Genomic DNA, 20380 nt, shown 5'->3' on the forward strand with positions numbered 1-20380 from the left:
CAGAGCGGAGCCAGCGACTCCGATCCGCCCCAAGCGCACATTTCTCGATTATTTTCCCCGCGGCGCCTTTGTCGACGAGATTGAAGAAAAAGCCCACACAACCAACGAGACTCTCCCACCCTCATCGTCTACCTCGACACACCAACACCTCCCCTCCTTGTAACAGAAAGAAGACACTCGGGTCCCAGCACCAACCAAGCAACCATGGAGAACGAGAAGGGCGAAATCGTCGATCTGTAAGGTCCCCAATTCATCAGTTCCAAGTTCTTTCACTTCCCTCTCAGATCTGTCTGTGTCTCTCTCTTCACGGCCCCAAAACCGACCCTCCACAGAAAAAGGGTCTTTGGGCGAAGAGACAGCCAGATCCTGCGACCCATCTCTTCCCCTCCGCATTTCATTGTTCCGTTCCATTTCGAGCTTTCCAAATTTGGCGGCTGACCACAGGTTCTTCCTTTCTGTATAGCTACGTGCCCCGCAAGTGCAGCGCGACGAACCGCATCATCAAGGCCAAGGACCACGCCAGCGTGCAGATCTCCGTGGGCAAGGTCGACGAGAACGGCCGATACACGGGCGAGAACCAGGTGTACGCGCTGTGCGGGTTCGTGCGGTCCCGCGCCGAGAGCGACGACAGCCTCAACCGGCTGGCGCAGAAGGACGGGTTCTTGAAGAGTGTCTGGAGCGCGCAGGCCACGAGATAAACAAACAATGTGCATGTCACTGGATGAGGATGAGGCGTGGCGAAGGCGGAACATGAGCTTGTGAAGAGCGCACAGAGAGTGTTATTCGGGGGGCAAGGGAAAAGTACGGAAGGAGGCTCAATTGAGGTCCCGACCTGCCCATCGAGGGCTCTTGGGCGAGCAGCGCAATGCACAGCACATTCCAAAGACACATTATGTTTATTGTGGGACGGTGATGGATGCATGGCATTCCGCATGGCGAAGAAGAGAATTTGCTTGCTTGGTCGCAGGGCACGGACACGGTAAATCTGCGTGACCAGCATGATAGAACTGCAGACTGGGACGGCCCAGAAATGAAAACCCAATTCAAGGACACTCCACACACACATGTGGCTCTTCATCTCTGTCACAACGGTGGGGGATCTATATGTTTCGCCAACAAAAAGACGAATGTGCCGCCCGTATCTGTGCTCTGACTCTCAACCTCGGAAATAAATCACAGCTCTTCAGAAGGCGGCGTTTAGGGCTCAATATTCGGCTGTTGTATGTACGATTATATCTCTACTTCCACAGTCATGGTAGATTGAGTCTGAGGAAGCCTTGATGTGCCGGTAGAAAATTGACCGCTTGTAACAGAAATAGAAGTGAAGGGGAACGAGGCAAACATAAGGGGCAGAGGGAGAAGAAGTAATTGGGTATCATTTCTAGCCTTCTCTTCTTGGAATCTAGAACCTGTTCTGGTAATGCTCTCTTTCACTTGCAACACATCTTGAGCGCGTAGGATTCGTCGATCTTCGTACATGCTGATTTGTCGCTTGTGAGGGATGTTCTAATCTTTGTGTAAGCGGACAGCAGGATTCTGTTCAATGAAGTTGAGGTCGACTTTATGCCCCAGAAGTTCTCGAATGTTGTTGACGCCATATCTGTTCACAATCATTAGCACATTCGCAACCCGGAGGATCAGAACCTTACTTGATCATGGTAGGTCGCTCCAAACTCAAACCCCAACCATATATCTGCATATCCTTTGGCAAGCCCATCGGTTCCAACATTTCTGGCCTGAACATGCCACTGTTTCCGATTTCCACCCATTTCTTCAATCCCTCGTGGTAGCTGAAGATTTCCATACTCGGCTCTGTGTAGGGGTTGTATGCGGGCTTGAACCTCAGGTTTTTGATACCCATCTTGCCGAAGAAGACTTCCATGAAACCGATCAGTCCACCCAGTGTCAGACCCCAGTCAGCAATCACGCCTTCCACCTGGTGGAATTCTGCCAGATGTGTTTGATCGACCGTCTCATTTCGGAAGACCCTGTCGATGGAGAAGTACCGCGCCGGCCGAGGGTTCAGGGCGAGTTTGTGAAGCATGTATGCAGAAATTGCCGTCGTGTGAGTTCGCATAACCAGACGCAAAGACTCGTCTTCAGACCACGGGTATCTGTAGCCTATTGAACCAAATTTCCCGTTCTCATGCACGGCACGGACATCGTCCCAGTACTTTTTGAAGTCCAAGCCTTTTTCCTTCGACTTCGTTCTCTTATGGGAGGGCGAAGGTGTAGGTTTCTCCCCAGGAGCTGGAGGCTCGGGATCTGCTCGAGGGGGATCAGCTCTGGCAGGATCCGAGATGTAAAAAGTGTCTTGAAGATCGCGGGCGGGATGTTGTTGAGGAACAAAAAGAGAGTCAAAATTCCAGAAACCGGTCTCCACATAGCGATTTGTCGGCATCTCCTCGAACCCCATCTCAAAGAAAATCTCTCGGAACTCTTGCCGCACTTTGTTGAGAGGATGAAGAGCTCCGGATGGCGTGGGTGCACCTTTTGCTTTGAAGTTATATGGTTTCAATTGCACGGTCTTCCATGCCCCGGAGGCCAACATTTCTGCTGTCAGATCCGCCTCTTCCTTGACAAACTCTGTCGAGAATTTAGGGCCCTTGGAGATCTTGAAGGTGACTGTTTTCTGCTCTGCCACATACTTCCTCTTCTTGAAGTCTGCCACAACCTTGGGGTTGCTTAGGGCTTTCCTGGACTGGATCTCCAGTAATTGTTCTTGTACCTCGTCCTGGATCTTATCCGCAACTGCTTTGAGAGTGTCCCCATCTTTCTTGATCCACTTGAGTTTGAAAGCATCTCCCGAACCGAACTTGGCCACATTTGCGTCGCCCACAGCAGCGGGTAAATCTTTGATCTTCAGTCCTTCCACGGCCGCCCGGACAGCCTCGAAAACCCTGGCGCCATTGCTTCCATTTTCTGCGATATCATGACCTTCTTTTGTAAGAACAAGTTCTAACCGATCAATCTGCTCTGCTTCAATGAAATCTCTCGATCGTAATTTGTCGACAGCGGATTTGACACTGACGAAGGTGGCATTGGGGAAGGCTTCCGATGTGACGACGGGACCGTCTGTAGAGTTCAGGACGTTAAGCACTTTCGCGGTCAAATCCTCTGCCATGGTTGCGTCCGCCGGAGGGACCTGGGGAAAGGACAGCAAGGGCAAGAGGAGAGGGCAGTCACAAGAAGAAATGTGGTTGTGCTCACTGTGGTTCTGACTCCAAGGCTCGAGAGAAATGACTCCAAAATGCGGCCAGCGGGTCTGGTCTTGATTGGGGCAGCATCCTTGCCGCTTTAGCAGTCCAACCTCACAGTCGTACCCAGTCTTGTGTCTCAGAATAGGCGGTTCGGCGGCAGAGAAGACAAATTAATCTATTCTTTCTATTGTATACAGAAAGCTATTCCTCTAAGTGGCAGATGTAGCGTGGCACAGCTTCCGACCTATACTCCCACCCAGTGTGAGTCGGTATGCATGTGACCCCTTGTCCATCACTGAAAGTCACTATTACCCGGTCTACTCCCTCCGGCTCGGATCATGTACCCGACATATTCAGGGGCCAGCGTTCTCTAGACATTCCTCTGTTCTTCCAATGCAGGCGCCGAGTTCTGCTCGATTTTCTGCTTCCAGGCCTTCCCGAACATGATTTGAACCAGAATAAGACCTCCCAGTACGAGCATGACACCCGTCAACAAAGTAAAGGTCCAGCCAACATGAATACTGTTGATCAGAGGTCCAACCACGGCAGTCCCACCTGCGCCGAGCAAACAACGGACGAGGTTTAGGGCAGCCGTCGCAGAAGCGCTCTGGGTATGATGGATGTCAACCAGGTAGGTCGAGATCACGCTTTGCAGTGAAATGGCCGCCCACCCCAGGACAAAAAAGCAGATAATGGGCACAGAAATATGCACACCTTGGTCGACGGTCCACCCAAAAACCAGCACGGAGACACATTCAAGGGCGCTCCAAATCCACACGGTCCTGAGCCGAGCTTTCTCAATGGGCACTCGCTGTTCGTCGCCACCATACTTGCGTAAAATCCGCCGGTAGTCACGGTCCAAGAATCTGCCAACCAGAACGGTTCCGATAATGGATCCTGCTCCATTGGAGAGGAAGATTAGACCGACTTGGATTTCTGATGTGTGGTATTTCTGCTGGACGAGTGTGGAAACGGCGGTGAGAACCATTTGCCATACTGTGTAGTGGACTGCGACGCAGAATATCGCGCAAAAGGTATTCCACTGGAATAGAATCTTTACCGGACCCAAGAAGTCGATGCGTTTCGGCGCTGGCTTTTCGTCCTCTGCGGAGGGGACAATGTTTTGCTCGAAATGCTTCTTTCTCTGGTACAGTGCCAGAAGCGACATCGCATAGCCCTTTGGTTCTTCCGATCCGTTTCCCACCATCGACCTTAGCGTCTCAGGCAGGATCAGGGCAATGACGAGGACACAGACTCCGCCATAGATCGTCAGAAACCAAAATACTGATCTCCAGCCCAACCTGTCGGCTAAGACACCGCCGATTACCGGACCGATGGCAACGGGCATCAAAAGCCCTCCTTGGAAGATACCCATGTATCCACCTCTCTCTTCCCTTTTGGTGATGTCCCCGATGACTCCGGCACCTAATGCAATGGTGCTGGCACTCCCGGTGCTTTGGACACAGCGAAGTACCAACAGTTGTGCGTAGCTTCGTGTCTCTGCCAGTCCTATACATGCGCCAAGAAATATGACGAGTGTGCACATGTAGGTAATGCGGCGGCCTTTGGTGTCGGATAATGAGCCCCATAGAGTAGGTGACAGGCCTTGAAATATCAAATAGCATGTCACAGTGAGGTTGACGAGGGTGGTAGTGACTGATAGGTCCTTGGCGACTTGAGGGAGAGCGGGGAAGTAGATATTCGATGCAAAGCCGGAAAGCGTAGCTGCGAATGAAACGATGGCGACAATGAGAGCTTTTTGTGGGATTGTAAAGATTGTGTAAGGCTCCGAGGAGCTAATCTGTGTTATAGGTTCGGTCTGAGACATTTTGTTTTGATGTTGAGAAAGACAGGATATTGCTCAGGTGTTGGCCGACCATATATGCCCGCGAAAGGCTCGATCGAACACTATTTTCGGCGTGGACAGGGATGATCGGAATCCCGAAGCCTGAGACAAGGGGAAACTGGAGAAGCCATTTGTGGCTGAGTCCGGGGAATGCCGAAGCAGTACCTACCTGACGCATGCTATACAAGACTCACCACAGAGATCTCCGTCGCCTTCAAGGGCCAGAATACCCTCTATCCCTGCCGAGGGTTCGATATATCCTTGGCGAAGTTGATGAGACGCGACTCGAAAGTAGGTCAATGAGAACCGCATCTTTCTTAGCCTCTGTTCCAGGCACTTGGATTGTGGAATGTAGAGCGACTGGCGGACAGGCTCGAAATAGCTAGCAGTTTATTGAATATAGGTCGAGGGAGTCATACCTACCTAGGTACCGAGATGGTGGTGTCAAGAACAAGACCGATATTCCAATTGCGCAGCAGGAGACGAAGGGCAGGTGGCGAGAGTCAAAGCAGCGAGATATGAACATTCCCGAGGCAACTCAGCCGAGAAGTGGGACGATTCCCAAACAGGCAAAGCTCGACCCGTGACTCCATCCTCGGATTTCCGAAGTGTCTTCGCCTCCCTGCGTCGCTGTTCCAGGTCGGTCGAGAAACCAGTCGCGCTCGTTGGCCCCTGAGTATTCCGTCATGAGTCCGAAGGAACCCATACCCAGGAAGAAGTCCTGCAATCATTGCTACAAATCAAAAGTACGGTGCGACCTCAGAAGACCCTCTTGCACCAGGTGCAGCAATCGAAGTCTTGATTGCACCTACGCCGACGCAAAAGTCGTCGACGAAGTCACTCCGGGTCAGCTTTCTCCAGATGCTATCAGCGGCTCCTGGCTCTCGACGTCGCTTGCTACAGAAAGTATCCCTACCGAGGTGCTAGATTTCGACAACATCCATTTAGTATGCACCGTGGACGAGCACAGAATCCGCGGCCGCTGGCTGGAGAGCCTACTGCCTTCCATGGACCAGAGGCCGAAGCCGTTTCATGCATCAACGATGGCGTTCGTCACGCGTGTGTTCAAATCTTATCCTAGAATGTTCCTGACTGAGAATCTCCCCCCTTTCATTCACTGGACTCAAAATGCATTTCGGATTGCTGAGCCACTGGCAAATTGCATGAACATCGCACGCATGTGGGTGGCACAGACTCCTGAGAGCGCAGCGATGGTTCGAGAGGTCATCGGGCAGGAAATGTCGAGAATATTTCAAAAGGCAGGTACCATCACTCTCAAGTGGAGATCCGAGGCTGAAACGAGGCAAGCAGCGTGCATTTTCCGGCCACCTGGAACTCTTGGCTATACTACAGGGCTACCTTCTCTACGCCATAATGCTCTTCTCCTCAGCGAATGCTGCCAGCCTGGTTGAACAAGATATCATGATCAAACTCCAAGATTTAGCAGGCGATCTCGCAAGCAGAGGAACACTCTGTCCTGCCGAGACAACCAGCAGCCGGCCCGACTGGGAATCATGGATTGTCGCTTCCGCAAAACGAAGAACACTCTTCGCTACCTATCTATTTGACAACCTGGTCAACTTCAGCGTGGGCTCGCCATCCTTTGTTGCCGTAGAGCTAACTGGGCTCCCAGCTCCCGCGAGCAAGACTCTATGGAATGCACGGGATCGTCAATCTTGGAGTACGGCGTATAATCAACAGCTAGGCCTCTGGAGCGACGGGGAGCTACTCATCAATGATCTCTGGCCACAGCATGACCCTATTCCAGCGCCGATGCGACAGAAAAAGATCGATAATTGGCTGTCGTCCGTAGACGAATTTGGTATGATGTTATACGCCGTAACGACTCATACCTACGGTGAAGTTTGAATGTCGCTTTCCCATATCCTGAGAACACTGATGTTTCGCTTCTCTGTGTTGGAGCCCCCCGGTCGATTGTGGGCGTCGTCTGGCCGCGGTAGTGCTCCGATTACTAATACCTAACACGCCTGGGCCATCAGCACTTGCACCAAAGGAAAACGCCCGGTGTCTTTAACTAGGCATGTACCTGGAATATTGAAACATCAGCTATGCGAGGCTTGTTCAAGTCGATCATTGAGTCCAGTTTATCGACCCACATAAGAACCTGTTGTCAATATATCCATGCCTGCCCCGACACTTTTCTTGGAATCAGCAAATTTTGGTGACAGTCACACCACATTTCTGCCAGATCTTTGCTGTTCGATTGAGTGACAGATCTTCCCAACATGCGTGGGAGGCCACTAAAAGTTGACCAGAATGCCAACTTAGAGGAAACTGTATGTACTCTGCCATGTGTCAACTTATAGACGCTAACATCGTCTCGAATACAGCTACGAAGAGCTCGAGGAAGAGCCGCACAGCGCCGCTACCGGCACAGACAAGAGCAAACGTTGGCTGACAACGAGGCTAGAATTGAAAAGCTGGAATCCGTTGTCCAAGGAATGATCAATACCTTTCTGGATTTTGGGGACCAAGTCACACGGTCAATGGCTGTTCCTACTCATAATGATTCTGGAGATTTAGGAACAGCTTATCACGAAGCCGTGAAGAAGTTCCGGAATCTGGCGGCCGAAGTCGACGAAGACATCTCCTGGCCTCAAGATCAGGCTCTAAGCTCAACTTCAGACGATACTCGACAAGCCGCTAACGACACTGATCTCCAGTTGGCCAGCCGAGGGCCATCGAAGCTGCCTTCGACTGCTGGTGCAACGTATGAAGTTGTACGTTTACGCCGTCCGCCTTGCTCTAAGGCTAGTTCCCAGACACTTGCCATATCGCAGCCGGCACTCTCGCACAACATGCAAAAATTCTTATCTCCAGCAATAATATCAATGCCTGTTCTGAACCCTGTGCTTTCTGCAGACTATTTGAACATCGAAGAGCTCTCCTTTTCTGAAGGTTCGCTGTACAAGAGACTTCTCCATTATGGGATGTTAAGGAATTATCAGGCTTTGCGTTGCGATGACCCGCAGGACAAACGAAACCCCTGGTCTCACCGAGTCCACCGCTTCAGCCTTCGTCACTCAACCAAGTGGAACCTTCTATTTCTTACTAGGCTTGCGCTCGAAAAGATGTCCGAGGAAAGCTGCGAGAGAATACATGGGCCTGCTCCTCCGTCCAGAGAGCTTCCTGACAACGAATTCTTTGGCAGCGAAAAGCATCGGAGTCTTGCCACTGCCATCCAACATGACCTTGAACTCGAAGGTATCCTGTCCGACATCGTGCGCGCTGAAGAGATCGAAGACTATCTGGCTCAGAAAGGGACGACGAGACTTGAGGGAAACAGGCTTGAACTGCGACTGTTCTCCGGGAAGGCGAAGGGTTGCAGGACTCATGGTTCCCAAGCTTCTTCGCCTCACGAAGATATCCAGACCGTCATTATTGACACCGAGAGATTCATGCAAAAGCTGTGTGATCAGGCAATATGCTTAGGAAATGGTATGGGCTTCTCGAAACACATCGTCAACGACGTTATAGTCTATTCCGCAGTGCATATGGGTGAAGCCCAGTGAAAGGTTTGACTGCGACTAGGACTAAATCCACAAAAAAAACCCGCCCACGGCACTGAGCATCCGAGAAAAAGATATTACTAACAAAACAGCAGCCAGCAAGAACCCAAATTGTCAAATTATATAACTCGGGCCGGCCTGAGAGCCTCAAGAAGGAAGGATTTGGCGCTTTCAATCTCGCCGAACATGTTTCGACAATGGTAGATTCTATTAATGCGAAAGTGGAGGGGCCACGGCTCAGCAGGGGACGTGGTTTTTGGTCCTTGCCGTTTTTATTGTCCTCACACAGTTCGTGCAGGTATTTACATGTCAGAACTCGTTTTGAAAGATGTCGCCTGACCCTCTGTAGATGATGCCCTATGGGAGCCAACAGCGCACTCACAATCGGAAGAGACCATGGTGCAACCAAACATCAGTCGGCATGGAATGTTGTCAGGTATCCGTTAGTCGACAGCAAATTCTTCTAGAATCTCCCCTGATGCGTTCCATGCCAACTTGACTCAGGGCGCATTCGTGCTCGTGGGCGGTCGTTTGGGTATGATAACTGGCCACAAAAATACTGTCTTACTCGCCGGAGCATCGTGGTTAGTGTGTTCTCGTTAGTCTCGGGATTTACGAGAAACCTGATCGCTCTTTGCACGATGCGACCTTTGACGGGTATTGGAGGAGCACTGATGGTTCTCAGCGCCCTCGCGTTGCTGACTATCACTTCCCTCCCGCCGGGAGGGGGAGGCATGGGAAATGTGAGTACTCCCTGTTCATCGAGCTGGTGCTGAGGTGGACTTATGGCTCTTTTGCCCCGGGTCGGCGTACCGGGTCTACTTACATTTGAAGCATTGCTGACTGCATGACACGTTCCAGTTTCAGGTTGGGAGTCTTTACCCTCCTTCTGATGCACTGTTCAACTTACGGAGTCAAGTCAGTATCTTCGGTGCCATGGCGCCTCTAGATGCCGCCGGGTTAAGCATTTCCCCGGACCCTTTGTCCTGCCACTCCCATGTAAGTAGCTGTTTTTCTTCATGTCAGCAAGTGTAAATACAGCCAAAAGTGTCATACCTAACAGATTGTGTAGGGCTATGCAAGCCAGCCAGACTTGCCTCTCAATATTTGGAAAGCTCCTTCTGTCTTACCGATGATAACTGTGACATTCTTTACAGTCGCAGCCGTGGGGATTCACATCTGGTACTCACCTCGTCATGTGTGGAATGTCGGTGTCCGTGAATATTCCCTGTTGCTGAACGGCGCCCATACTAGCCACTCGCCGTGTGTGGAACACTCGCTGCGTTTGTGAGTGGTAGGATCGTTCGACATGTTCCAGCAGAGTGAGTCCTCCTGCCAGAGTGTTCTTGAGCTTCGAGCATGCTCAGACTTGTTCTACCGGTGTTTGCGTTCCTGGACGGATATATCATGGCCCTTGGATCCCTGGATACAGGTACCGGCTTAATCCTTATCGCCACGCAATCTTCGCGACAAACCTCCTGGGCGCAGACATTCCCGTCCCTGGTAGTTGTCTCCTTTGAGCCAGATGTCATCTTGACAGCCGCTCAAATCGTCGCTTCCAACGCTGTCAAGAGGAAGCACCAAGGCATAGCTGGCTCTTTGGTTGGGGCCCTGTCATCCTAGGACTTGAGCACGGGGCTTGGCTTCGCTGCGACTGTGGAGGCATATACGGACGACCATGGAACGAAGGTTGTACAGGGATACCGCCACGCGCTGTATTTGGGGGTTGGAAGTGCAGGGGCGGCCGTGGTTCTAGCGTTGCTGTTTGTGAAGATTCCCAAATATCAAAGAGAGGGATAGGATGAGACGACAGCCCCAGCGCTGACACAGGCGTAGACGACAAGGCTATCTCTTAGATCAGTTTATGTGGATATGGTGGACGGTCAGGGATGCATTTCAACCTCTGGATATAGAATCGGTTCTTCCAATGGCTGTTGCCGCGTTCTCACAATGCTAAATAAGATTGCCTGAGCGAAGAAAGCAAGCCTCGAGGGGTTCAGTACATTGACTCGAATGGGACGAGCCCAAACACATTTCCCGTCCTCCTCCTTTTGAGGCAAAGCTCTTTGGACACCCCTTGGACTTACCTTCCGTCGTTGGATTAGACTGCGCCAGCCGAAATCTGATTGTCCCCATTGACGCGTACGCACGGGGCAAATTACTGATAGGCACCGTTCGGCCGTCTCCCGGCGCCCATCTACGTGGGCTAATAACCCCAGACCATTCTCACCAAGATAGATATTCCACATGAGAAAAGGGGGTGGTGGTTGTTTAGGACTCTACCGCGGAACGCCGGAGCTTCACCACCCTCCACCCTCCGTCTGCGTAGGCTACTCATGAGGGGCGAGGGCTAAGGCGAGCTTCCTGATCAGTCGTTCTAGACTTTGTCGCACAACGGCAGCGCTGAAGCTGACGTTGTCGCGGCTCTTGCGTTTGGCTCGGACAACATGCCCTGCCCCTTGCAGGTGGAGAGTTGGGCTTTGGAAGGTGGCTGCTTGTCCAGGATTTGTTATTCGTACCTAGGTACTATCGGTGTGGAGAGGTAGTACCTAGTAAGTATGAGCAAGGGCCGCCATTCTCACCTGTCTTTCTGTCGTGCCGAATACAGGCAGTCATACGGAACCTCTCCAGGCATATATTTGTTTTGTCGTTTCAGCTAGTCGCTGAGGAGAGCCGGGTTGATTATTATGGCGGCGTTGTGAGTGGAGTTAAGTCCCAATCTGACCTCTGGAGGAAAGGTCTATCTACATACATCAATTGCAGAAGCGTCTCGAAGGAAGGGATAGAAAGGAGTACAACTTTAGCTAAAGAGGCACAGCGCCTGGAGAGATCATAATTCGTGCATTCATTTCCACCGAAGAAATAATATCTTTTGACGAGAACACCATGACGTTTAGCACCAAAGTCGAGCACTTCGAACCATATGGCAGGCTGTCGCCCGCCAAGTTGGCTTCGGAGTTTGCGTCGACGAATGTCTTAATAAGTGGCGGCGGGTATGGCATAGGGGCCTCCATCGCACGCGCCTTCGCAGAAGCACACGCGGCCAGTATCGTCCTTGCAGGCCGTACGGAGTCGAAATTGAGGGCCACAGCCGAGGAGATCAAGACTGTGTATCCCGGAACCATGGTTGAGTACCGCACTGTCGATATCACATCGGAGGACTCAGTCAAGGCCATGTTTTCTTCACTGGACAGGCCAGTCGATGTGCTGATCAACAATGCCGGATACCTGGCCAATCCTGAGAATTTTGTCAGTGCAGATCTGAAGGAGTGGTGGCGATCGTTTGAAGTCAACGTCCTCGGCACTGCATTCGTCCTGCAGCAGTTCTTACAAGCACGAGCGAAGCAAAGCGCAACGAGTCAGGCCGTTGTGGTGAATATCAACACCCTCGGCGCTTACAGCTTCCTTGTACCGTTCCTCTCAGCATACGGCGCCAGCAAGGCTGCAATGTGGAGAATGATGGAGTTGATAACCGTGGACATTCAAGCGACGACAGTACTACCCGGCGGGGCTAGGATCATTTCCGTGCATCCCGGGTTTGTCAAGACTGCAATGGCAGACAAATCTGGGCTAGATAGCTTCTTCACACCAACGAACCCCCAGCTTGCGGCCGAGTTTGTCGTCTGGGCTGCAAGCGAGGAAGCATCCTTTCTGGCGAATCGACTGGCTTGGGCCAACTGGGACTTGGATGAGCTGGTTGCGAGGAAGCAGGAGATTGTGGAAAAGGATATGCTGAGGAGCGCTTTGTCCTGACACGGGATTATAGGTCAGAGAGTTGGTGGTTGCAGCCATTTGATGATGACTTTCACATGTCGTCCGATTTCTTTCCCTTTTCTCCCCTCTAGTAAAGTGGCCTGATGTGAGGAATGGCCAGTAGCGTCGATATTACGTCCGCTGACATGTGAATCTCGATAAACATCTGCGTCCAAAAGCGAGCCACGCGGTCGACAGTGAGGAACGTCAATGGATGGTGGTAGTAGAGAACCTGCACGAGCTGCCTGCGGATTGGAGTAAATGTTCCGGGTTCCGGATTTCTCGGATGACCTTCCCTTCCAGGCTTATCGTTATCGGCGCTATCGATACGGGTCGAGGGGCCGCCGTCTCCACCTGCGCAGCCACTGCAGCCACTGCAAATTGAATTGTTGAGCTTCCGACACCGCAGTCACTTTTTATTCCCTGCGATTTTTCTCCCCTCACTCCACGGTTCACATTTTGTATCTGCGACAATTAGACCCTGCAACTTGTTCCAAGAGATGGGTACAGGCCTCTTGGTTTCCGTCGATCCAGAGGACATTCTCAAGGAGGATTCCAACGGCCTTACTCTTGATCAGGTAGCCTACCTTGGGCACTGTCTGGTCGAAGTCACTCCAGAGACATTCGAATCCGATCTTGCGTTTCTGCGGCGGAATTTCCCCCAACTCGACATATACCTCGATGTTCGGAAGTTGAAGAGTTGGGACAATGTCATTGACGTCCTGAACAATGGGGCATCCAAAATATTCGTCACTTTTGAGCAGCTGAAAGCTCTGTCGCAAGAGCCTACCATTTCCGCGGATCGCTTGGTGTTGACTATCTCCCTTGTCAATCCGAAAACGGATATTACGAAACTCAAGGCCTTTCTCGATGACAACCCGCAGTGGAAGACGGCGGAATGGGCATTCGATGGTGATAAAGGAAACGAGTATGTCGATACCGTGCTGAAAGAGCTGGATAATTATCCTCCGAGTCATGATCAGACAATATTCGTCTCAGTCGCGAGCGAGACTGATGGAAGGAATCTGTTGCACGAATACCCTGGAAATGCTCTGATTGTCTCCTCTAAAAAATTGACCTTCGACCCCTCGAAGGAGAAAAACAAGGGTTTGATCTCTGCCGTGGAATTGATCGTCGCTGGGGCCACCGCGGATCGAAAAACTGGCCTCTACGCGACTACGGTAGTTGATGAGCGCGGCGTTGCGCTGGGCTTGGTTTGGAGCAGCAAAGAAAGCATTGCCGAAGCACTCAAGACCGGAACAGGAGTTTACCAAAGTCGAAAAAGAGGCCTTTGGCACAAGGGTGCCTCGAGCGGAGACATTCAGGAACTCATCAGTATCGGCTTCGATTGTGACAAGGACTGCCTGATTTTCAGGGTTCACCAGAAGGGCCAGGGATTCTGCCATCTGAGAACAATGTCATGCTGGGGCAAGGTTTCTGGACTCTCCAGGCTACAGCGTACATTGCAACAACGCAAGGTTGAAGCACCTGAAGGTTCCTACACTGCTCGACTGTTCAACGACCCCAAGCTTGTCAATGCAAAAATCAAAGAAGAGGCAGATGAGCTTTGCGCAGCTACTTCAAAGGAAGAGATTGCGTCAGAGGCCGCTGATCTACTCTTCTTCGCTCTCGCCCGATGCATTGCCGCGGACGTCACTCTGGAAGACATCGAGAAGAACCTCGACCTGAAGAGTCTGAAAGTGAAGAGACGAAAGGGCGATGCCAAACCCCAGTACGTCGAGGAGACGCCTGTCGCTGAAAAGTCACCACCCGAGACCAACGGCGTCCATGGCCACAAAGATGAAGAAGTCAAGGAGGCCGCATCTGTTCCAAAAGACCCCTCAGATCCTGCTGGTAAGACAGAATCTGGTCGGATACAACTGAAACGATTTTCTACGTCGCAAACTTTCTCGGACGACATCTTGAAAGCCGCTCTACAACGACCTTCGCAAAAGTCCAACGAGAAAATCATGTCTCTGGTCCATCCTATTATTGCTGATGTTCGTGCCAACGGCGACTCTGCTGTTCTAAAATATACCCATAAATTTGAGAAAGCTACTGGACTGAAATCCCCTGTACTAAAAGCACCCTTCCCTAAGTCGCTTATGCAACTTCCCGAAGACACCATCAAAGCGATCAACACTTCATACGACAATATCCTCAAATTCCATGCTGCCCAGAAACCGTCAGCACCACTGGTCGTGGAGACAATGCCCGGCGTGACCTGCTCCCGGTTTTCGAGACCAATTGAGAAAGTTGGTTTATATATTCCTGGCGGCACGGCGGTATTGCCCTCAACGGCTCTTATGCTCGGTGTCCCGGCCATGGCCGCAGGATGTAAGAACATCGTCCTCGCATCACCACCGAGATCTGACGGCACCGTCACTCCGGAAATCGTGTACATTGCGCACAAAGTCGGGGCTGAAGCCATCGTTCTAGCGGGCGGTGCTCAGGCTGTCGCCGCCATGGCCTATGGCACAGAATCTGTCACCAAGGTCGATAAAATCCTTGGGCCTGGCAATCAGTTTGTCACGGCCGCGAAGATGATCGTCAGCAACGATACATCCGCCGCGGTCTCAATTGATATGCCAGCTGGTCCGTCTGAAGTGCTGGTTATTGCGGACAAAACTGCCGATCCCGCTTTTGTTGCCAGTGACTTACTCAGCCAAGCCGAGCATGGCACAGACAGCCAAGTGGTCCTGATCGCCATTGATCTAAGCGAAGATCAGCTCCAAGCAATTGAAGATGAAGTGCACAAGCAGGCGCACGAACTTCCGAGGGTGGATATTGTTCGGGGGGCAATCGAACACAGTGTGACTATCTCAGTGGGCACCCTCAAAGAAGCATTGAAGTGGTCGAATTACTATGCACCTGAACATCTAATTCTGCAAATTGCTAACCCTCGCGCCGCGTTACCCGATGTTCAGAATGCAGGTTCCGTGTTCATCGGAGGGTGGACGCCCGAGTCTGTGGGTGATTACTCCGCAGGCGTGAACCACAGCTTGCCGACCTACGGCTATGCGAAGCAATACAGCGGGGTCAACCTCGGCAGTTTCATGAAGAATATCACTAGCAGCGAAGTTACGGAGCAGGGTGTTGGCGAAGTAGGGTACGCAGTCATGGAGCTTGCAAGATGTGAAGGCCTTGATGCCCATCGACGAGCCATGGAACTACGCTTGGAGAAGCTTGGCCTGGTAAAGAAGAACGGCTTACAGACAAAAAACGGTCCCGTGGAGAGTCAGACACCTGAGCCAAAAGTCAAGGTCCATGACGCATCACCAGAGGAGAGTCTCAAGTCAGCTGTTGTCAATGACCAAGAAGATCAGGATGGTGTGCCTACAGGCCAAGAAGCCGACACGCAGCCAGAGGTCAAAGCCTGAAAGCGATGAGGCCGTGTTCGTTATATTGTGTCGGTTAATCTTACGAAGGGATTATTCTATAGATCTGGATACCATCGAATGGCTTAGACTGCGCAACGAGGTTACTCACTGGAAGATCAATAATACAAAGTTGGTCCGCCGAGGCTGACCAATCATTGCCGAGCTTAAGACATCGCAAGGCTGCGTATAGTGTTCGGAACAGTATTATTCCGAAGGCACCAACCTACGCGATCGCTGACAATTTGAAACAGCATCAGTCTCAAAGCCGTTCTCTTCTTATCACTCGCCGATCCTGATTTTATCTTTGACGAAATCGGCCATAGTTCATGACATCTAGAAGTTTTGGCCACATTGAGCGATGAATCCCTCTGAAGACCCTGAAATCCACAGTGATGGGAGCGAAGAGAGCGACGATGCCGCTGCCCCCAAAGCCAGAACCGTCAGGTCTAGCCGAGCGTGTATAACTTGCAGGCGGATGAAAACAAGATGCGAAATCGACGAAGCACTAGGGAACGCGTGTAAATTGTGCATTCGGGCCCGTCGACAATGCATTATGCAGGATCTACCCCGACGAAGGAAAAGAAAGACTACCGAACGAGTTGCAGATCTCGAGCAGAAAATCAATGCGCTCACGGCACTTTTGAGCGCCAACGAGTCGAACAGCCCTGTAGATCACAAGAAACTGGCCAGTGCCCATGGCGACTCGACTGGGACTTCGGCGTCCAAGGTGCAGACATTAGCCAAACCCGACAATACCCTCATCGCGGAAGCGTTGTCTCGCGGCTTGTTCACCTGGGAAACTGCCTGTAAGGCTTTTGAACGATACAAGAATGAAATGTGCCGCTACTTCCCGTTCGTGGTCTTTGCTTCTGGCTCTGACGCCGCCGCCGTCAAACAACAACAGCCGCTCTTGTTCTTCGCCGTCATTACTGTTAGCCTGGCTTCAATGCAAACAACCGTCGATGCCGAACTATGCGACATGCTCATCAAAGATTTAGCCTTACGAGTCGTATACACTGGTGAACGGTCTCTCGAACTTGTGCAGACTTTAATTGTCCACATCTTGTTCTACGGCAGGGCCAAAAACATGCGAGATCTCAATTTCAACCAGATGGTGCATATTGCCAGCACAATGGCGCTTGATATCGGCTTGGGCAGACGACCTCATAAATCAACCTTGACGCAAAGAACTGATCCCCATCAACTGGAATCACTCGCAGGGCGACGGGCATGGCTGGGGTGCTACTATATGGGGACGAGGTGAGACCGCTACCAATCCTTTTGAGCGGTAGCTGACAGATCTACTCAGTGTTTCAATGTCACTTCGCCACCCCGCCTTCGTTCGCTGGTCTGTGTACACCGAGGAATGCTTGGACGTCCTCTCCGATGAGGCGTCTGTCTTACCAAGCGATATGTGGCTATGTGACTTGATACGTATCCAACATATTGCAGAAGATGCCTCAGTCACATTCTCAATGGATGACCCTGGTGCTATTGTCACACTCCGCGACGTCAAGATTCAGTATCAGATCCGAGGCTTTCGTCAGCAATTGGACTATTGGCGTCGTCATGCCAAAACGGACTTGACTTTGCGTAAGTTACCAGGAAGATGGGTATGTCGCAGAAGCTGACTCCGGCGTTTCGTAGCCTACGTTCGCCATGTTGCCGCATGCACCGATCTCTTCATCCATGAAATAGCCCTGCATCCGGAACATGACATCGACGACCTCCGTTCACCACTCCGTACTGCTCTTGCGCCGCCTGCTGCAGCCGTTGAGAGTATGACATCAAAGTTCAAAGACTTACATTTCATTCCTGCAAGAGTAGAGGCATTGTTTGCTTGCCTCGCTGCAATTCACGAATGCTTTGACGCATTTCTCTCCATAGGCTTCGCTTCCATGTGCAGCTTGCCAAACATTTTCTTTGTACGCACGGGTTATGCAGCTCGAGCACTTCGCAAATTACTCAATATATGCGATAGCCAGGCAGAGTTTGAAGGGAGATCCCACGTCGACGTTCGAGACCTGAAATTCGAAGAGTATTTGACTGCAATCATCGATGTACTCAGGAGAGTCCATGCTCAAAATAACTCTGTTGTGGCGAGAGCGTTCTGCTTGGTTCTTTCACAGATCAAGACACAGGGACTCAATTCATCCAAATTGCTTTCTGCGATGAAGCGAGCGGATGAGGCTGCGACAACGAGATCAAGAGTCAGTCCGACATCTGCCTCCTCCATGCCGTCAAATGAGCGCTTCGACCTTCCCTGCCTACATAGCGACGAGAGCCAACAGTCACAACGAACGGAATCTCTTACATACGATTCTGGTGACCTGAATAGTGCACCTCCACCCCAGCTGCCCCACGACCAGATTCCCTTGGATGCACAAACTCAAGCAAAAAGTGCACAGTGGCTGGAGAATGATACGGACGACGCCTTCATGAGTGGTATTGATGTTTTGCAGTGGTTTGAACAGGACTTGGCCTTTGATGATCCCGCAGCGTACGACTACGACAGTCAACTCACGGCCCGGTATTGGCAACAATAATATTTCCGTTGACACTGTGAATGCTCGACGACCTCTGAGAGATTGTTGAATCAGCCATGCTGGATGATGTGCGATATGCCAGTGACAACCTCCACGCAATCGTTCCGCCTATGTTTCAGAACATCAAGGATTTTGGCTCGCACAATTGAAGAAGCCGGTGTAATCAACCGAGACTGCACTGACAATACCTTCCACCTACTTCTATCATCTCGGAGACTTCAACGTTGTCCTAATAAAGTCTTGCAACCAACCTTACGCTTACCACCTTCTATCTTCCTCTGCCTCCTTATCAGTTCCTAAGCAGTGGCCAATCTCGTGTTCGTCCAGTACGCCTAGGTCCTTCTAAACGATGGAGGGGACCTCAGAGAGGTGTCTCTCCGTGTACATGAGGCTTGTTAGAAGTTTCAAGACATCGCCGTGTCCACCAAGCCTAAGAACATTAAGACTCTGCTTCAAATGTGACACGAACCACATTCGATCTCCCGCGGGCACCGACAAATCGACCCCATAAATGCACACCCAGAGGGCCAAGCGAACAATTCCATGTTCGAACTACTCCATATGTGACGAATTCATTGCTTCCAGTTCCTGTCTCAGTTGCAGCGCCAGTGATGTCGCAATTGTCCCCGGAAAGGTCCCTGAGAAGGTTGACATGTCTGCGATCAATAGCACCAGTTAGACGACATTTTGCTCCCGAGAAAGATTCTTCAGGTACGGGAGACTTAATAGATGGTAATCTACGCGATCCACCATGCTTGTCGCCATTGCATAATCTCCAAGACTCATCCTCGTCAAGCGCGCGGACAATGCAGTTTCCTTCGTCAACATGAGGTTTCTCTGCCATGGAATATAGGATAGTGTGTGGGGTCCCGATAGCTTCACTGCTGGGATACCGAATTCCTGAGCCAGATCCGACATGGTTGTTATAGGATGGTTGTTCGATGCTCTTTCCTCTTTGTCCGACCGGGTGGTGTTCGCATAAGAAGTTGAGGCAAGGATTGGAGGTTCTTGACACACCAGACAAGCCAAATTTATTGTACTGCTAGGGGGCCAAGTCGGCGTTCGACTAGCGACAGAAGGCTTTTTTCCTTACACCAGCGACGGTGACATCGCACAAGGCGATTTGATCAGCAGTCTTTTGTGCCGGCACCGCCCCCACTGGCCTACTTTGAGATCGACACATTACTGTTGAAACGAGATCTGCTGCCCAGAATGGTCTCATCGCTCCCATGAGATTACCTTTGGGCGCCTGATGGAAACAATCTCTGCCGGACAACCAATTCTCTTTCCCGCCGGCACCCTCCCACAGGTGCAGATCTCGAGCACGAACGGTACGGTTCCAGGACCCTAAGCAAGAAACCAAGCGGGAGAATTGGGGTCGATGTATCCCGGGTCGATCTCTGCCACTGACCCTTGTTCCTCTGTCCTGCGCACCCAGAGAAGACTTTCAACGAGCCTTCGAATCCACGATAATCTGGTCCATATGGAATCACAATCCAAAGCTCCTCTCTACATAGGAGGGTTACTTTGGAGTTTCGAGCCGGCTTGCTTTCTTATCTCCATCAACTGTGTCTCGAGATTTTCATACATGAGTCTGAAATAGTCTCGCTGCGCCCTTGTCTGTCTCAACTCCTCGTTCAAAGAATCAATACTCCGAAGTGTGTCATGCAGAAATCGATTGCGCTTGTTTCGATGTCGAACTTGAGCTGCACGGTTCTGCTGCCTTCGACGCTAACGGATCACTTGATCAGACAGAATGCGACTTCCATATTCTCTGGGGAGAAATACCTCTTTCCTAGTCGGAGCCATTGGCTTCGACTCTTCCTGGTCCTGTGGCTCGAGTCGGTTGAATTGCGGTTCAAGATCGGTGGATTTTCCGTCGATTTGCTGTGCGTGCGATTGTTTCAGGTAGTTGTGGTCGTGACGAAACACCAAAGAACTACGGGGACAACCGCAATATGAGCTGGGAGCTTCGCCGCAGACGCAGTTCGGCAGACTCTCTTCACTCCAAAATGTGATCTGCGAGTAAAGATCCAAGTCCATGTCTGGAGGAGCACTTTCCCAGCCAACCTCTGACGAAAACTCAGAAGTCACGGTCTTCATACTATTCATGGCTCCTTTGATC

At 51.3% G+C, this 20380-nt stretch overlaps 9 protein-coding genes across 9 annotated transcripts; 7 read left to right on the forward strand and 2 right to left on the reverse strand.

The window, feature by feature from the left end:
• Nucleotides 1–63: 63 nt before the first annotated feature.
• Nucleotides 64–1203, forward strand: PV07_01645 (40S ribosomal protein S21). The gene is made up of 2 exons (XM_016388191.1): nt 64–236; nt 464–1203. The coding sequence occupies exons 1-2, from the start codon at nt 205–207 to the stop codon at nt 696–698; spliced, it is 267 nt and encodes an 88-aa protein (XP_016255119.1). The 5' UTR covers nt 64–204; the 3' UTR covers nt 699–1203.
• Nucleotides 910–3222, reverse strand: PV07_01646 (phenylalanine-tRNA ligase, alpha subunit). Its single transcript, XM_016388192.1, has 2 exons — nt 1650–3222; nt 910–1600 (listed from the first exon to the last, which is right to left on the reverse strand). The coding sequence occupies exons 1-2, from the start codon at nt 3122–3124 to the stop codon at nt 1507–1509; spliced, it is 1569 nt and encodes a 522-aa protein (XP_016255120.1). The 5' UTR covers nt 3125–3222; the 3' UTR covers nt 910–1506.
• Nucleotides 3223–3407: 185 nt separating this feature from the next.
• On the reverse strand, nt 3408–5030 carry PV07_01647 (uncharacterized protein; the record flags this gene model as incomplete). Its single annotated transcript, XM_016388193.1, has 1 exon — nt 3408–5030. A coding segment is annotated over one exon (1460 nt), but the record flags the coding sequence as incomplete, so codon positions are not given.
• A 1059-nt stretch (nt 5031–6089) lies between these two features.
• PV07_01648 (uncharacterized protein) lies at nt 6090–6915 on the forward strand (the record flags this gene model as incomplete). The annotated part of the gene is made up of 2 exons (XM_016388194.1): nt 6090–6260; nt 6310–6915. 2 exons carry the CDS (start codon nt 6090–6092, stop codon nt 6913–6915), a joined length of 777 nt encoding a protein of 258 aa, XP_016255122.1.
• Nucleotides 6916–7292: 377 nt separating this feature from the next.
• Nucleotides 7293–8579, forward strand: PV07_01649 (uncharacterized protein; the record flags this gene model as incomplete). The annotated part of the gene is made up of 2 exons (XM_016388195.1): nt 7293–7343; nt 7398–8579. The coding sequence occupies 2 exons, from the start codon at nt 7293–7295 to the stop codon at nt 8577–8579; spliced, it is 1233 nt and encodes a 410-aa protein (XP_016255123.1).
• A 638-nt stretch (nt 8580–9217) lies between these two features.
• On the forward strand, nt 9218–10199 carry PV07_01650 (uncharacterized protein; the record flags this gene model as incomplete). The annotated part of the gene is made up of 4 exons (XM_016388196.1): nt 9218–9319; nt 9438–9575; nt 9649–9863; nt 9944–10199. The coding sequence occupies 4 exons, from the start codon at nt 9218–9220 to the stop codon at nt 10197–10199; spliced, it is 711 nt and encodes a 236-aa protein (XP_016255124.1).
• A 1263-nt stretch (nt 10200–11462) lies between these two features.
• Nucleotides 11463–12329, forward strand: PV07_01651 (uncharacterized protein; the record flags this gene model as incomplete). The annotated part of the gene is made up of 1 exon (XM_016388197.1): nt 11463–12329. One exon carries the CDS (start codon nt 11463–11465, stop codon nt 12327–12329), a length of 867 nt encoding a protein of 288 aa, XP_016255125.1.
• A 375-nt stretch (nt 12330–12704) lies between these two features.
• On the forward strand, nt 12705–15879 carry PV07_01652 (histidinol dehydrogenase). The gene has a single exon (XM_016388198.1). The coding sequence runs from the start codon at nt 12830–12832 to the stop codon at nt 15707–15709; it is 2880 nt and encodes a 959-aa protein (XP_016255126.1). The 5' UTR covers nt 12705–12829; the 3' UTR covers nt 15710–15879.
• On the forward strand, nt 15871–18776 carry PV07_01653 (uncharacterized protein). The gene is made up of 3 exons (XM_016388199.1): nt 15871–16969; nt 17019–17302; nt 17357–18776. The coding sequence occupies exons 1-3, from the start codon at nt 16068–16070 to the stop codon at nt 18253–18255; spliced, it is 2085 nt and encodes a 694-aa protein (XP_016255127.1). The 5' UTR covers nt 15871–16067; the 3' UTR covers nt 18256–18776.
• The last annotated feature ends 1604 nt before the right edge of the window (nt 18777–20380 follow it).

This window comes from Cladophialophora immunda (genome assembly GCF_000835495.1).
Source record: "Cladophialophora immunda strain CBS 83496 unplaced genomic scaffold supercont1.1, whole genome shotgun sequence".
NCBI lineage: Eukaryota > Fungi > Ascomycota > Eurotiomycetes > Chaetothyriales > Herpotrichiellaceae > Cladophialophora > Cladophialophora immunda.